Genomic DNA, 16868 nt, shown 5'->3' with positions numbered 1-16868 from the left:
CTCATTGTTATGCTTATATACAAGTAAAGCAGCCTATCTCAGTCCTGCAATGGGTACATTAACATCACATAATGTGTCATTTGAGAAAAAAATCTCAAACACACACACAGATGTTTTTCTGATGGTTAACTCTGTATTTATTTTCATGTTCACAACACAAACTTGTCAGCATCTGCCTTTAAACATGCAAACAGTAAACAAAAAAGAACGTGTTTGTCTGTTTGTTATCATGTTTTATATTTCCAGCTCGCGTGGCCAGTCGATCTGCAACCTAGCCACTGCGCGGGTTACCACCTTGAGAAGTTCCTCGACCGACTTTTGGTCATGCGAGGAATGCTCGGAGGCTGGCTTATCAAAGTTCGCAGAGCCGAGAGAGAAATCATCATCATCGTCCCCACATGAACCGAAGAAACACAACTTCAACTTCAATAACTGGAAAGAGAGAAAAAATCTGCACTCTGTCTAGTTGAAATCTAACTCCTAACAAAAGATCTCGAGTGGAGTTCAAAAGGTAAGAGAGATTTTTCTTTTTCTTTGTATTCACTGCTTGTGACACACACACACATTCAGTAGCAGTCTGAAACAAAAAATACCTGATGACACAGCTGGTGCTCATCTATTTTATAGGCTCGCATCGGGTGCGCTTTGATGTCATCATCAACCCAGGCTATATACCTCTGGGTCAATTTCATTGACGTGTTTATACACTATATTCAGCGGGTCAACAATAAAGACGTTTCCCCATAGCGCTTAGCAGCGCAGCATTGAGTAACGCACCCGCAGATGGTTGGCACCCCACGCAGCCCCTTTCTGCCTCCCTTTTCATGTTTTTGGTCGACATTTATTAAAAGTAACCACGCTGAATTTAAATCAGACTATGGTCGTTTCTCAATCGGAAGGCTGCAGCCTCCGGAGGTCGCATTTCCAGGCTGCATACTTTATCAAGTCTTATTTTAGAATTTTTACAATCGACTATTATTCTTAGTTAATTGTAAATTATGATTTGGGAATGTAATGCTCAATTAACTTAAACTTGACGTATATGCATATGCGACCTCTGGAGGCTGTAGCCTTCCGATTAAGAAATGGCCAAATATGACCGTCAGTTGACTACCCCTGCTATACACCATGATTTGTTTACATTAATGCATACTCCACCACCCTTGTTTTACCAGAGGTTGCTGCTACTCTGTTACTGAGCCATGCTTCAGTGATGAAACATTGCAGTCCATAAGCCATTTCTGTCTGAAGTTCCAGATCTTTAATTCATTCATCTTGTTCATCAGAGACCGTACATTGGCAAATATCTTCTGGGCAGAGCTGGTCGTGTGGGTTTAGCCTCAACTCAGCATGGAGCCCTCCACGCTTTCCTTGTCTTTGTTAACGGTCTCGACGCTAAACACTTCTGCTCAGTGAGTGATCCGCTTGTCCGTTGTGATCTCAGTATCTCCAGCGGGAGTTCACTGAGGTCGAAAGGATGATTACATGTAAATGGCAAACCTTTTGTTGATGTCCAAAAGTGACTGTTTACTGTAGCTGTAGTTTGCATAACTGAATAGAGTGAACACAAAGGAAATAACCAGGTAAATTAACACTATTTTCCGCAATCTGGTAAGACGCTAAGCCTCACAATGCATTCACACCGCCATCTTCGTGATGCCTGATTCTGCAAAACCTTATTCATAATGCTATGATTTTCATATTATAATTGTTTACTTTTTTCTCAAAATATTACAGCTTTACTCTAGAACTCTTTTTTTTCATATTAACTCCCAGGGGGTAAAAAATAGCAGGTTCAAGCTCACCACGCCGTTGTTACAATCTCACCCCACACTTTGTTTCAAGCTTAGCTCGTCCCCTCTATCTCCGTTTGGATCTGCCACTTTTCTTGCTTTTTCAAATATTGCCAGTGGGTGGAGTCAGGCTCTGACCAGAGGTTTAGTTATGCTTTAATGGAGGGTCAATGGTCATGAATATTGATGTAATTCACACCTAAGGAGAAAAAGACCCAACCCCCTAATGCTTCAATGGGACTGTTGTGCTAGAATTAATTTGAGGAGATTTAAAGAGAAAATGTTTTGCTTGTAGTTTAATAGCAACAATACAATACAATAAAATCAAAATATAAATAATAAGTATCGAATGTACATTTTGTTCACATGTATCTTAGCAGACCATTTTGTGTCAGTAAAACAATTCCTGAAGATACAAGTGAACATCACATGGCTGGCATTTCCAGGGTCTTTATCCAAGCAATGCTAAGAAACTGAAACTTTGAGTGATACACAATATAACTTTGTTATAAGCTGTCATATAAACTTTGTGTGGTTGATGTACCATATACAGTAACTTTAATGCCCAAAAAGTATAAATGTGTCTTTCAACTTCATATTTGTGCTGTGTGCAGTGTAGTACTGTAACAGTTGAGGGATGCAGACCTGTAAGAAAGTTAAACAGCTGTTAGCATACAGTATATTGTCCACAGAAGTCCACATAAGCCTACCTGGTGGGTAAATATCACTGATATCACTGATCACTGACGGTTCCCACTGCGCATGGTTCCCAAAAGTCATTACAGCAGATTGAGTTGCATATTATTCGGTATCATCAAAAATGCCTACTTGCGTTGTGGGCTTTGAAAATCGCACCAGGTCTGCCGTTAAGTTTTTCGGGATTCCTGCAGAATCTCAAAAACAAAAAATACAACATCTGTGGCTGCAAGCAATTAAACGTGCAGACTGGGACAATGCAAAGATCAAAGACGCTTGCGTTTGTAATGCTCACTTCATTTCAGGTAAGTCATAATTTTTCAGCCCTGTTAGATTAAACTAGAAAGCCTAAATGGTATGAACAGTTTGACCCCATTCTGCGTGCGCACCAGATAGTCATTCAATGTTTACAAACCTTGAAGGGGTCTATACATAAACTAAATTCAAAACATCTCATGAGATGAACATCTGCAGTGATTAGTTATATAAAAAGCTGTTTTCAGATTACTGTTTTCAGATGCCCATTGACTGATTGTCCAGCTTCTGTTTTTAACAATGTTTTAGTGTGTTTCTACAACCGAGACACGCATTTGGATGTGCGGGCTGATGCCTGTGGTGGGTGTGCATTTTTTCTTCAGCATACCCAGCCATTTTGGACAATGTTTCCCACTTTGTGGGAACAGTTTGGGGAAGACCCTTTTCTATTTCAGGATGATTATGCCCCGTGCACAAAGCAAAGACCATAAAGACATGGTTCAGTTTGGTGTTTGGAAGAACTTGGCTGGCCTGCTCAGAGCATGACCACTACCCAGGTTAACTTTTTTATGATGAACTGGAATGGAGATTGCAAGCCTGGCCTTCCTGTCCAACATCTGTGCATGACCTCAAAATGTGCCACATAATGTGCTACATAATAAACGTGCAAATATTCCCACAGAAACAGTCCACAAAATCTTGTGGAAAGCTTTTCAGGAAGAGTGGAAACTATAATAGCTGCAAAGGGGGACCAGCTCCATATTAAAGTCTTATCTACTTGAATGCAGTATCATTAAAGTCCCTATTGGTATAATGGTCAGGCATCTCATTGGGAAGGGTGCTGGAATTATTTAGGTCAAAAAAGGATAAAAGACTTAGAAATTCTGCTGCTTAAAGAATGTAGGGTGTCCCACATTAGCAGGTACCTTAGGTACATAACCAGACAATGGGTACAAGACTGCCTTAACTGCCTTAGCCATCCCTGGTGCAAACTCTAGGTACATAGGGAGCACAGAAATGGCATGAAATCTTAGCCTGGTCCCACCAGACTCTCGTACATTCATTCATTTGTACAGAGAGTCTGGCCACGCTCCATTGCAAAGCGTTACTTCCGTTAAGGAGGGTCCTCTGTTGAAGTTTAAAACTATTGGATCAGCCCAGAGTCATGCAGGATCTGCCATAGGCGATCACTAACGTGTGGTCGTGACGTATGTCATGCGCCGAAACCAGCCGGAAACAACAAGTCCGAATAATCAGACCAACAAAACTTAGCAAACCTGGTTCTTGCTCCGGCTTTAACTTCTATATATTCTGCAGTTTTGCAACAACGGACTGAATAGCTTTTCTCACGTCTTTCTCCGCTGCCATTACTGAACTACAACTTAAACTGCCGCACGACCTCAACGTCATCGTTCTTAGCCACCCCCCTCTGTTCGCTGATTGGACCTGCAGATTTTTGCAGGAGAAAACAAAACTCTACACAGCAGTTCCAGACGTAGTACTGAAGCGAAATGAAAATTAAGCGGAAGCACATAGGAGGGCGGAGCCAGGCTAATGAAATCTCCCACTATAATAAGAAAAGGTAATTGCAAGAAAAAATAAGTTATAAGAGTAAGGAAGTTCTCTGTAACGAACTTATGACGCTCAAAAGGAACACCAAAAGCTCTTCTAGAAACACGTGAGTAGCAGGCATAAGCCTCCGTGTGCCACAAATGAAGTTAATAATAAGTGGGTCTCTCTGTAGTCATAGCATTTAAGCCCAATGGGTCTAGGTGAGAAAGAGACCCAAAGAAGACAATGCATCATTTGACTTCTCCCCGGCCAAATCTGCTCCACCACAAAAATGGAGTCTCTATTATTGCAGACAGAGCCTGTCTTGATAGGGCATCTGCCTCCAGATTCAAGTTCCCCGGTATGTAAATTGTGCTTAGTGAGAGCAGTCTGGCCTGGGACCACACTGGGGCACACCTGACTAGCTTGGAAAGGCATTGTAACTGTAGGCTTTCCTGGAGATTTATCTATGCCACCACCGCCATGTTGTCTGTGTGAACTAGGCTTTCCTGGAGATTTATCTATGCCACCACCGCCATGTTGTCTGTGTGAACTAGCGCATGATAAGACCTAAGGTGGGGCAGAAAGTGCCTTAGGGCAAAAAAAAACATTAGCAGCTCTAGGCAATTTATATATTGTCATTCATTTTCTTTAATAATATACTTTGGTTTATTTAAAGCTCCACTGTGTACTTCTTTTATTAGTTAATTCTTAGCAAAAACCCATGTTTTCTTTCAAAAGTATGTGCTCATTCATGTGTAATTACTTCCACCCCACAAATCAAAGTATTCTCGTAAGTGTAGAATCTGCTATTTAAAATACATACCGCCGTATCGCTCTGTGGCTGAATCCATGTTGTGCCTCCATCTTTGAAATACATTCGCCGACGAGGGACATTCCTGAAATTCAAGCTCCGCCTTCGCGCTTTCAGACAACACTCACGCTGGTTGCACGGAGGTTGCATGTGTAGGCGGTATACGTCATCAAAACAGACTTATTTCAGAATATTAACAATTATAAAGCTGACAATTATTCTTAGTTAATTGTAAATTGATGTTATATGCTTATGACTTGCGAATGTAATGCTCAGTTAATTTAAATAAACCAGGCTTGATGACGTATGCAGCCTGCGACCTGCGTAGACTGAATCCTTCGGCCGCACGCCGTGTTATCTAATGCTTTGATTTGAAAGCCTGTTGAAGACATATTCTCGAGGACATTAAAACAAGTCGCCAAGGAAGCGAAACGGGGATTTTAAACAACAACGCGACAGGAAAAACATCAAGACCAAAGTCAATATTGGAGTTAGTTTTCCAAGATGAGCCTCAATGGACACTGAAGTTGCTAAGTTACTTTATATCTTCACCACAGGTAATTCAGCATATTCGTTTACATCTATACAGTCTATGTTGTAAACTTGAAGTTTTATAGTTCCTTGGCTAACTATAGCATGGTTATGAAGTTAGTGTAAACACGCATGTGGTTTTGTGCTCGAACAGCCACACGCCGTCTCTCCACCCATTTATGTAATCTGAGGTACTGAGATAAATGTTTTTCATTTTTTCTGACCTCTAGCACAAACACACGGTGACGCGCTATTTTTAGCCTTTCATTGATAAAACGCTGCTGATCTGCGCGTTGTTCGTTTCATTTTACAAGCGTGTGAAAGTTGTGCAATCTTATTTCACCAATATCAGAGAAAGCTCTTACATATACACGGACATGTAACGTTTACTTAAAACATAAGCATTGGACTCTGACATATTAGTTTCGCGTCCATGTGATTACTCCAGCTCATAATTAAATGACAGGAGAGGGTCTCGTCCACAGACCATCTCCTCAGTAATCTGGAGAGAAGCGGTCGAAATAAAGAGACGGATTTAAACACCAAGTGTAAACGTAATGTACGTGTCTCTCTCGTCCACTTGTGATCTGATCGACGAAAACACATCTAAATACCAAGTGTAACAGCCCCTGTGATATTTTTCCTCGCGTGGATGAAAAAGGAGTGTCTAAGCTATGTTTATGGTTGTTTTTTGTATGTGATTTTAAGCAGACATATCAAGACAATCAGACTTTTTACATGTTTAACATAAATCTGTGTGCTTTGACGGATCACACGATTGCAAATTGTTCATTTTTTTCATTGCTTTAGCTTTAGCTACTGGAAGCCATGTTAACCTTGACATGACAGGGCCACCGTACTAGTTAAAACGCGGTCCGAATGGTGGGGGCTAGAGCGTAATAATCAGTTCGTTGTCATATAGATTTTTACCGCTAGATGGGAGTAGATCCTACACAGTGGGGCTTTAAGGTTAATCTGTTTATTTAAGCTAGGAGCATTGTGCAAAAATCAGGCATGTGGTTACATTTTTTGTCTGAATTTCTGAAAAGCTTTTGCCACTGTTTCTTGATATAACTTACACAGTTGCATTTTCAATATTTTATTCTGGTTCTAGATATACTGTACAATAATGTTACCGTGTTCTCAGTAGTATTTATATTTTTCCCATCAAATGTTGTTTTGTATTTTGTTCAGGCTTAAACAGGATGATATAACATTTAGGTGCAAATATGCAGAACAGTAAACCAAAACTTGATGCTAAAATAGCAAATATCTCTACGGCCACTGTAAATTTTCCAGGTGAACTGACATAAGCTGGGATAAATGTGATCCATACAGCACAGAATATGAGCATACTGAATGTGATGAATTTAGCTTCATTGAATTTATCAGGCAGTGTCCGAGCCAGAAAAGCTAAAATGAAGCACATGAGAGCCAGAAGACCAATATAACCCAACACACCAGAGAAACCTATAGTAGAACCCAGACTGCATTCAAGAATGATCTTCTCTTTAAAATATTTCATATTTTTATAGGGAAAAGGAGGAGATATTGTTAGCCAAAGAACACAGATAAGAACTTGTATAAGTGTAAAGGCAAAAACACTGAGTCTCTGTTGTGCAGGCCCAAACCATTTCATGACATTACTTCCTGGAAGTGTAGCTTTGAATGCCATTAAAACCACTATTGTTTTCCCCAGAACACAGGAGATACAGAGGACAAAAGTGATCCCAAATGCTGTGTGACGCAACATACAGGACCACTCAGTGGGGCGACCAATGAAAGTAAGTGAACAGAGGAAACACAGAATCAGCGAGAAGAGCAACAGGAAGCTCAGCTCTGAGTTGTTGGCTTTTACTATGGGAGTGTCCTTCTTACTGTAAAACAGAATGGCCACCAGTACAGTTATTCCTACTCCAAACAGAGAGAAAAAGACTAACACTATACCCATAACTTCTGTGAATGACAGAAACTCTACAGCCTTTAACACACATTCAGTGTTGTCAGTATTAGACCAGTATTCCTCTGGACACTGCTGGCAGTTATTTGAATCTGGAAGAAAAGATTGTGATCACTATTACTGACAACAAATATTCAAACTTCAATTTATAATTTCACTGATAAGAAATTTTAACCTAAACAACAGTAGGAGGAGAACACGGTAGGGCTTTTCACAATTGAAATAGTTAATCCCTGGTAAATGGAATTTTGGGTTATCTGTTTCATGTTCCACACTGTTCATACTTAACCAGGGGTTAACCAAGCAACCCTAAACACAATTAGCTGCTTCAGCGTTGTTTGATTGGGATTATAACATTCTAACCCTGCTTCATTTCACACTGCATGTGTTTGACACCGCAATGTGGGGTTAACCCCGGAAAAGCAGGGGTCATAACTGTAGGTTAATTTTACGGATAACCCTGTTTCTAAATTTATGTGAAACGATGAAGCTAGGGTTAAAAGCTGGTTTAGAATGACCTAGGGTTAAACGCAGTGTGAAATGCCCTAAAGTGAACAACTAACTAGTTTTCATTGTATCTTTGACATGGTCTGAAGTTTACCTGTCTCATTACTGATTTCTCCATCTGCACATGTAATACAGTCATAACAGCAGACAGGTCTTCCTTTCTGTACAGCCTTCCTAGTGCCTGGAGGACAACTCTCACTGCACACAGACTTTGGCTTCTACACGAAAACATACAAAATACATGAACAATCATTTTTTATACAGACCTCAAGAAATTAAGATCAAAATTTCAGTCATTTTAAAAACTGATTATTGCATACTTGAAGCTTAATAGTAATGTAAACACGCAATGCAAAGCTAAAAGAAAATGTAGTATTCTTAAGCTGATTATGCTTAATAAACTGATAACATGTGGGGTCATGTAAACACGTGAAACAATATTCTTTTTTTTTGGGAAAAGACCATAAACGGCGTAAGCAAAAAACGATCGGCACAGGTAGTTTTTTGCTCATTACCCCGATTTCGCCTGGCATGTAAACACCTTAACTGGCTTTCTCAGGGTTTTCTTCATGTGCGCATTTCTCCGCGTGTGAAGATAAATGTCACATACAGAATCCGATCGACTACAGCAGTTGGCAGAGAAACTGAGAAAATCTTTATACTATGTTTTCTCAGTTTAAACTAACCCTGTCAGATAAAGAGGTTATTTACCTGCAACTGGCCTCCAGCCCAGATTATGTTTTCAGTGTTAAGTACAAGGCGCTGGTCAGGGGGCAGTGAGGCATCAAAGTAACCCACTGCTTTAAACTGAAATGATCCATCTGAGTCCTGCTGCCAGTTCACAACTTCATACTGGGCCACTGCACCACCAGTGCTGTCAAACCATACCTGATCTCCAAATTTTACACTGAAATTAACCCTTTTCAGAGCCTCAACCACCTAATATAAGATTGAATGGAAGCAATTGAACATATGAACATTAAGTCTAGCTAAATTGGAGATGCCTTTATCCAATTTTCTAATTTTTCTCACTTACCTGTTGTGGTTGTATTGTCAGGGCTTTATCACAACCTTCTTGTCCTGTGCACTTCAGCAGACTGTGTAGTGCATGAGCCACAGCATATACTGCTTTGTAGACATTACTTGAATATCTATGTTCAGACACATCTTCATTGTAATTTTTCAGCTCAAGTAGATCCTGAAATTTGCTGCAATTTAATTCAGATTGATCTCTAGGTGAGCATGGAAAAGCAGTTTCCCAGAATGATTTTGTAGCATAATCTCCAAATCCTTGAACATTGATTTTTCGCACTGCAAAACCCAGAGACCCTCTCATCACATGAAAAGTGTTTGGAGTGATGTAATTCTTTGAAGTTATCCACCCAACTACTCCAACTATTTGAAGGCCTGTAATGTTTTGGATACTAAGTTGCTCAATTAGTAATCCCATATCAAGAAATGAAACAAATGCAACAATTACTTTTGCTGTGCCATCTTTCATTGTGTTTACCACTTTTTGGAGTTTTTCTGACTCTGTTCTGTAAAATTTCACAGAGTACTCTACACAAATCCCCTCCTCCTGTGCTGCATTCAAAAATGTGGCCATTCCATAGTTGCCATAGTCATTGTCACTGTTCACAGCTCCAACCCAAGTCCAGCCTAAGTGCTTGACCAAGAGTGCAAGTGCTCTGCCCTGGTGATAATCACTAGCAACCGTCCTGAAGAAAGAGGGGTAATCTTTCCTATTACTGAGGCACTCACACGATGCTGAGTGACTTATCTGAAAGAAAAAAAAACAGTAAAATAGCCAGCTATCAGTCTTTAACAATTTTGTTAAACATTAACACTCATTGCCTCTTACCACTGGAATTTTGAAAGGTCCTGTGGTTCTGGACAAAATCACTGTTGTTGCAGACTCTGTTTCTCCTATAATAGCATGTATAGGAGACTGTTCAATGCATTTTTCCCTCTCTGCAAATTCCTGGACATTCATCACTGCCATAATTGCACTCATAGAAGACAGTCTTGAACCACAGCTATCATAGATTTTGTAGCCAATAGAAACATTTGGAAGTAAAAATAGATTTTTGTTAATCTCCTCAATTGCAAATATCATGATTTGAGCCAGCCGAAAATCTCTTAGATTCACACTGTAAAAACATTCAAACAGAAGACTAAAAACATGAGCATTTATTACATTAGTGTTTTTAGGGTAACACTTTACAATAAGGTTGTATTTGTTAACATTAGTACATGCATCAACTAACATGAACTAAGAGCAATATAGATTTCAGCATTTATTAACCTGTGTTAATGTTAGTTAATGCCAATAAAGTTGTTCATGTTAGTTCATTGTGCGTTACTTTTAAAATGTTTTAGTAAATGCTGAAATTAACATGACTTAAGATGAATAAATGCTGTAGAACTATTGTTATTGTTGTTACTGACGTTAACAAATACAACATTACTGTAAAGTGTTTCAGTTTATAGCATAGTTCTTAATGTAGCAAACCTAGAGCATGATAGAAGCTGAGGTTTCTGTATGAATTTAAATGAAGGTAATGTTTCTTTGCTGTGGATTGGAAAAATTGCTCCAATATTAAATTCTCCATCCTTAGAAAACACTGCATATGTAGGGTCTCCCATCATTCGGCAAATAGTGTTTTCTGCCTTTGCAGGTAGAAGGTGATGAAAAAGCAGGAGTGTGAATAGAAAAAAGAACATCCCTGAGACTGAGCTCACCTGCAGCTCAAATGTGATTGAACCAGTAATGTCTCTATTTTTATAGACAGTTAGTATACATGAACGATACGCAGACAGTTTTCTCATGGGGCATATCATGAACCAAGTAAAGAAGGGGTGGAGTGTCTGTGTACTTGTATCAAGACATTTTTATTTTTTTAGATATTAATTTGTTGCACAGACTTTTTGTTGCACATTGTATTTTGTTATATACACAGGAAGTTGACACCTGTTAGTATGGATATCCTGATTCCCGAGCTGACTGCAAAGATCGATATCAGGGCCAGTTAAGGCATTTTTTAACAGATTCGGGATCGGCTGTGTTTATCGGCTTGTTTCTTATTACATCAGCTGTCACACAATGTTGTAAACAGAGAGCGTATGTTGTGGCTGAATATGCGGTTAAACTGTCTGCTTTGCGTAAATCTCAAAGCATCGCAACAGACACTTGCAATGTCTCCAATACAAGCATTTCACAAGGCAGTATAACAAAAAAGCAGCATCTAGTGCCAAATTGATAAAACACCTTAACACTGAAACACCCGACAGAATAAAGTGCGTTTACTCTGTGATTTCTGTCCTGGCAAAATAAAGCGAGTGCCCTTACTCAGGTGTTTGTGTAGGGATAGGTTTTATGCAAGTCTTCTGCACCCTCAACATTATGTTTAAGATTCCACTATACCGGAGTTTACCTAATTCAGATGTTATTAATAAAAAATGAAACTTGCGAAAGTGTGCGAAGAAGGGGCAGAATGTGAATGAAAAGGGTCCGTGGGAGCAACTCTTCCAGATGTCTAATCTATAAAAACATTACAGACGAGAAACAGATTGCACAGATTAAAAGAGTGAAACGTGCAAAAGATACAATGTATGTTTTAATTTCTTATTTAAAGTTATGTCAATCATTCTAAGTGCAATATGCTTATTAAGAGATATATCAAATATATCATTTACAGTATGATATTAATTTGGCTAACTTCCAAAGTTTGATACACTATCCATAATAACATACGGAATACATTTGGATAAAATAATACTTTAACTAAAAATCATAATTTTATTCATCGGAATTGTGTTTGACTGTATTTCAATACATATTTACAGGTGATTAACAAGAACACCCCAGTGATCCTGCCATCATAAGAATTAATTCTGTCATTCCTAGGCAGATTTTCTATAATGATGTAATTGATAACTTTCTATTAAATAATCTAAGGGTTAGTAAGGTTTAGTCTTTAGTGTTTAAATCAGTGAAAACTATTGATTTTGTGTGTTTTTTTTGTTTTTTTGTTTAAAATGCTTGTTTTGTTTGGAAGAATAATTTCTTTGTGTTACAAATGTTTTTTAAAAAAAACTGCCGGTGGGTTTGGGGCAGAGCCGATCCTGACCTCCCTGGGGCCCTAAGCAAAATTCTGCTAAGGGGCCCTCCTACCTGACCCGTGAGCCATGGTACCTGAAACGGGCCATGAGCTATGACCCATGAGCTTTGCCACACATTCACACTTGACACCCCACTGCTCTCACTACACAGACCTGGGCAGTATTTCAATTCAGCAGCGTGATTCTACTATGGAAAAGGCATTACTAAGGTCAGTAGAGTCTTGTATGTAAAACAAACCCAAACATATTATGATAGATATGATTAATCATATATATTATGATTCAAATGGAATTTTGAATTTGTGATGAAAATTCTCGGTCTGTTATTTTTTCCCCTTGAATTAGACTATCCCCAACATTTTCTGCAGTAACGTTATAAAAAAGACTTTATTATTGTGGGAGTATTTTTGTATTTTAAAAATACTAATTACTTGTATTTATTAAAATACAGTTTTCACATCAGTATTTTGTATTTTATTTTGTTACATTTTATGATCCAGTATTTGTAGTTTGTAACAAAATAGTTTTTGATGTATTTGTGCCCACCTCTGTACTACATACAAAATATGGTTACTGTGTTAAATCATCTTGTGTCTAGTTAAGGACAACAGTTAAGGACAACACAACATAAATAGTTTAACACAAAGCAATGTGTTAAAATTAACACACCCGGGATGTGTTAATTTTAACACGTTGTTGTGTGTTAAACTATTTAACCCATTATGTGTTGTTTTTAACACATTATGTGTCATTTTGTGTAGATTTGAAGTTCATATTAATAAAAGGGACAACACAAGATGTGTTAAAACAACACAAAGTGTGTTGTTCCAAAAATAACACAAAGATGTGTTAACCCTCTGGGTAGGGCCCTGGGGAAGTTTTGACATGCACTGACATTTGTGCTTTTTTCAGTTGCTTAAAAACATATTAATGGCAAAAGTCTCATAACACTGTGTTCAGCACAAACTGGGCTACAATATTATATAATCAACATGTATGTACATGTTTGTATTTTTGAGAGAAAAATGTTTATGCGTGGTTCAAAATGATGTGAAAATAATTTGGCCTACTCATTCACATAAAACAATATATTGATTTACAATTTCTAAGACAGTTTTGCTTGGGAAAGGCTGTATGCGTGGAGGCGGGAAAGCTTCTGAATAATCAGTGATTGACAGCAGAGGAACAAAAGAGTTGCATAATGAGCCACATAATGAGCCTTGTGGGGATGTTCAACAGGACTGTAACTTTCTCTGTAGTAAAACCATGATAAGGTTTACTTTTCAATATAATGTTAACACACACACACACACACACATTCTATATATATATTCTATTGAAATATTTTCTATTAATTTCACAAGTATAAGTTACCTTTAAAAACCATATAGCCTAATCATGGTACTGTTTGGCCATTGTAAAATGAACACACGGGGTTAGGTTTAATTTTGTGCAGTAAAAAGCTCAAAAGAAAAAAAAAAGCCTATCGTTGTTTGGACTCTTATTTGTGTTTTTTTAATCATTATAGTAGAAACACAACAAGGGACAAGCGTGACAAACTTATCAATGTTTGTTTACAGCCGCCGCCATTACCTCGTGTGTTGATCATGAAAGCAGTGAATGTGTGCACACGCGAGTGATCCTGTGTTTAATAAACTTGCTGTGCGGAGATGCGCTTAGACGCAACTAAATAAGGATTGTACTGTTTGCAATCGCGTATTTTATAAGAATGCCAAAAAGCACGTCGAATTTCCTGACTCGCGTGTTTGTGTATGTGCGTTCCCATCGCACGAAATGTTTGGCAGAAGAACAAAGAAAACACTCGCGTCTGGAGATACTGACACACATACGCAAGTAAATAAGGATTTAGATGTCATGTTTTGTGCACTCGGATGAAACAACAAGGAATGGAGAGACTGGATTGTGAATTGCGTATCCATTGTCTGCAGGAGGCACGAGTTATGCATATGGATGTTTCTGCTCGTTCACTTCAATGGCGCGGGGGTGTGGCGATCTCATCTCATTACAGATAAACAGGTAACAGGAGAGATACGGTACTTCTCCTCCTTCTCATACAGTTTACACCGAATGACAATATCTGTTTTCGATCTCACTTACATCATTTAAAAGCTGACATTCCAAGCATTATGTAGACATTTATCTTTTGTTTCTATGACAAGTATTCGTTAAGTTACAGTTAATTTTTCTGACGCGTTTCAGAAAAGACTTCAATGAGGGAGGGAGAACAAAACGAGCATCATGTTTATTTTCTTAATTTTGCGAAAAGCACAACATTCTGTTTTTATTGGGAGTGGACAGAAAAAAATAGACACTTTAACGTTTTAAATGATGTATAAATCATATCTGTATGTCCAAAATCAGCAGAGTAAGTTAAGTCTCTTTGCGGAGTGATTAAAAAATAAAGAGTTTGCGGCGCCCGCGCCGCAGTCGACCCCAGAGTGTTAAATTAAAGACAACACACTAGATGTGTTGTCCTTAACTAGACACAAGATGTGTTAATTTAACACATTCATTTTAAGAGTGTACTGTAAATCATACTCTTAATATTTATATTTTAAGTAGTGAAAACTGAATTCTTGATATCAAAAATCCATATCATGTGAATGTATAAAAGCTAAAATGGCTTGCCATACCGTATAACTGTTCATAGTATGCATACGAGCAATATTTGATCCCTGATGGTTATTATTTACTGAGGGATGTGCATTCATTTTGACCTTATCATTGGCATTATACCCATTCCAATGTAAATCCATTGGTTTCCATATTGCATTAACGTTGTCATTTAGGAGTGTTATCACGCTATTTTTGTTATGGTCCGCACACAGATGTTACTGCTGGAAAGCACGCGTTTCATTTCGTGCACGATTGCACGCGCATTTGAACGCAAATTCACGCACGGCGCGGTTATCGAGCTGTCGTTTATAAACACAGTTGCCCTTCGGCGTTTATTCACGCGAATATTTACGCAATAAATTTTGTGTAACAGACAGGCTAAGAGATGCACTGGCAATACTATACAGCTAATTTAGCAAGTCAGATAGAGAGAGACAGAATCACATCAACTTAACTTTACTGTTTGCTCTTGCTGACATGACATCAAACTTGAAGAGATCACAAGTTTACCTGATTGCTGTTCTCGCTTTTAACTCTCTTTTTTTCCTTTTTTCTTTTTTCATGGCCAGATGGATAGCTCCGCTTCATATTGTCATCTCAGTTAACAGTAACACACGCTGTAAAATGAATGAGGCAGGGGGAGGCGGGGCCTTACGTAATTTGCGGGGCCCTATGCAGCCTGCTTAGTAAGCGTATAGGGCTGATTGGCTCTGGTTTGGGGGGTGCTCATGAGGGGTTCACCAGGGTACTACACACAGGCTAGAACTGCCACTGTAAACAAACATGAATTATTGATAAGTTACTATAATTATTACAAAAACACAAATAAGAGTCGGTACAATGATGGTCAGTTCTTCTTTTGTGGTTTATATTGCGCAAAAGTAAAACTCTATAACACTGTTACTTTTTTTCTCTTAGATAATGAGCTGGCCAACCAAACTCTATCTATCTCTGATAATTTGTACAATGGCCAAACTTTTACCAAAGTTTAATAACAACTCAATACACTAAATCCCTTACTAAACTTAAACTTAAAAGTTTTTGATTAAAAATGATAGGCCCAGCTTGATTCTGCTATTGGTAGGCAATGTTCTCTTTTTGCTGTGCCCTGTATAAAGTTAAAGGTTGGGGTGCAACCTCCCATCAGCCCCAGGGACCTGACTACACTGAAAAAAATGATTCATTGAATTTAATCAATTTTTTTAAGGTAAGTGGTTGCAATCAATTTATTTAAGCTACATTTAAACAAAAGTTTTATATTTTATTTTACTTTACCAATCTTTTTTGTTTAAATGTAGCTTAAATAAATTGATTGCAACCACTTACCTTAAAAAAATTGATTAAATTCAATGAATCATTTGTTTTCAGTGTAGGGAGAGGGAGATGTCGCCAAAATGCCTGTGCTTGCTTTCGTTAGACAAGATCGATGCGTGCGCAATGGCAGCCTCTCGCCAGCTCCCTCAAATGCTGACCACGTGTGCTCCTCTCCCAAACATATCAAACACAGATCATTTGTATCCTTGCCTTAAAGGAAAGCAAGGGCAAGGAGAAACACAATGCTTAAACTTCCCTGACATGATGAGAAATGCTTGACCAAAACACAACAGGCTTGATAAAGGCACAGAATGTCAGGGATGACATTACCCAAGTGCAGACAGCTCTCAACCAAAAAGACTTTTATTATATAACAAAAACTCCCTCGAGGGGGTTAACAAGACAAGAATTAAATAAAAGACAGGGCAAAAACAAGACAAGGACTCCTGACGGTGTCACACATGACACACAATGATCCAGCACAAGACAGCAGACAGAGTGGCATTAAATAGGGAAGAACTAAACTATGGAATGAGGACACACAGGTGAAGGGCGTAAATTAATAATGAATAATTAACAAGGAAATGGGGGGTGTGGGGTCAAGACTAAAGACAGGAGAGCACGAGGTACACAAAACATAAACACAGGCCATGTGACTCTCCACACAAAACAAGACAACAGTGAGGGC

The 16868-nt window shown here is 38.5% G+C and overlaps 1 protein-coding gene across 2 annotated transcripts; it reads right to left on the bottom strand.

Moving 5' to 3' along the window:
• Nucleotides 1-6709: 6709 nt before the first annotated feature.
• LOC129419526 (extracellular calcium-sensing receptor-like) lies at nt 6710-13548 on the bottom strand. Of its 2 annotated transcripts, XM_073853959.1 has the most exons (7): nt 13518-13548; nt 10620-10809; nt 9969-10257; nt 9144-9887; nt 8819-9046; nt 8202-8325; nt 6710-7692 (listed from the first exon to the last, which is right to left on the bottom strand). In XM_073853959.1, the coding sequence occupies exons 1-7, from the start codon at nt 13546-13548 to the stop codon at nt 6794-6796; spliced, it is 2505 nt and encodes an 834-aa protein (XP_073710060.1). In that variant the 3' UTR covers nt 6710-6793. The 2 variants fall into 2 exon arrangements, with proteins under 2 accessions (XP_073710060.1, XP_055030630.2); XM_055174655.2 differs by lacking the exon at nt 13518-13548 and having other exon boundaries at nt 10620-10909.
• Nucleotides 13549-16868: the final 3320 nt, after the last annotated feature.

Source organism: Misgurnus anguillicaudatus, chromosome 15 (assembly GCF_027580225.2).
Source record: "Misgurnus anguillicaudatus chromosome 15, ASM2758022v2, whole genome shotgun sequence".
NCBI classification, from domain to species: domain Eukaryota; kingdom Metazoa; phylum Chordata; class Actinopteri; order Cypriniformes; family Cobitidae; genus Misgurnus; species Misgurnus anguillicaudatus.
Note: the sequence above shows the minus strand (reverse complement) of the source record. Positions and strands in the feature narration are given on the sequence as shown.

Bases quoted from the DNA above. Each gene is read 5' to 3' on its own strand.
- LOC129419526 (XM_073853959.1), bottom strand. From the start codon at position 13,548: ATGTGTGTGTGTGTGTGTGTGTTAACATTAT. The intron at 10,258-10,619 runs GTTTGCTACATT...ATGTTTTTACAG, and splicing joins CAGCTTCTATCATGCTCTAG to TGTGAATCTAAGAGATTTTC. The intron at 9,047-9,143 runs GTAAGTGAGAAA...ATCTTATATTAG, and splicing joins TGACAATACAACCACAACAG to GTGGTTGAGGCTCTGAAAAG.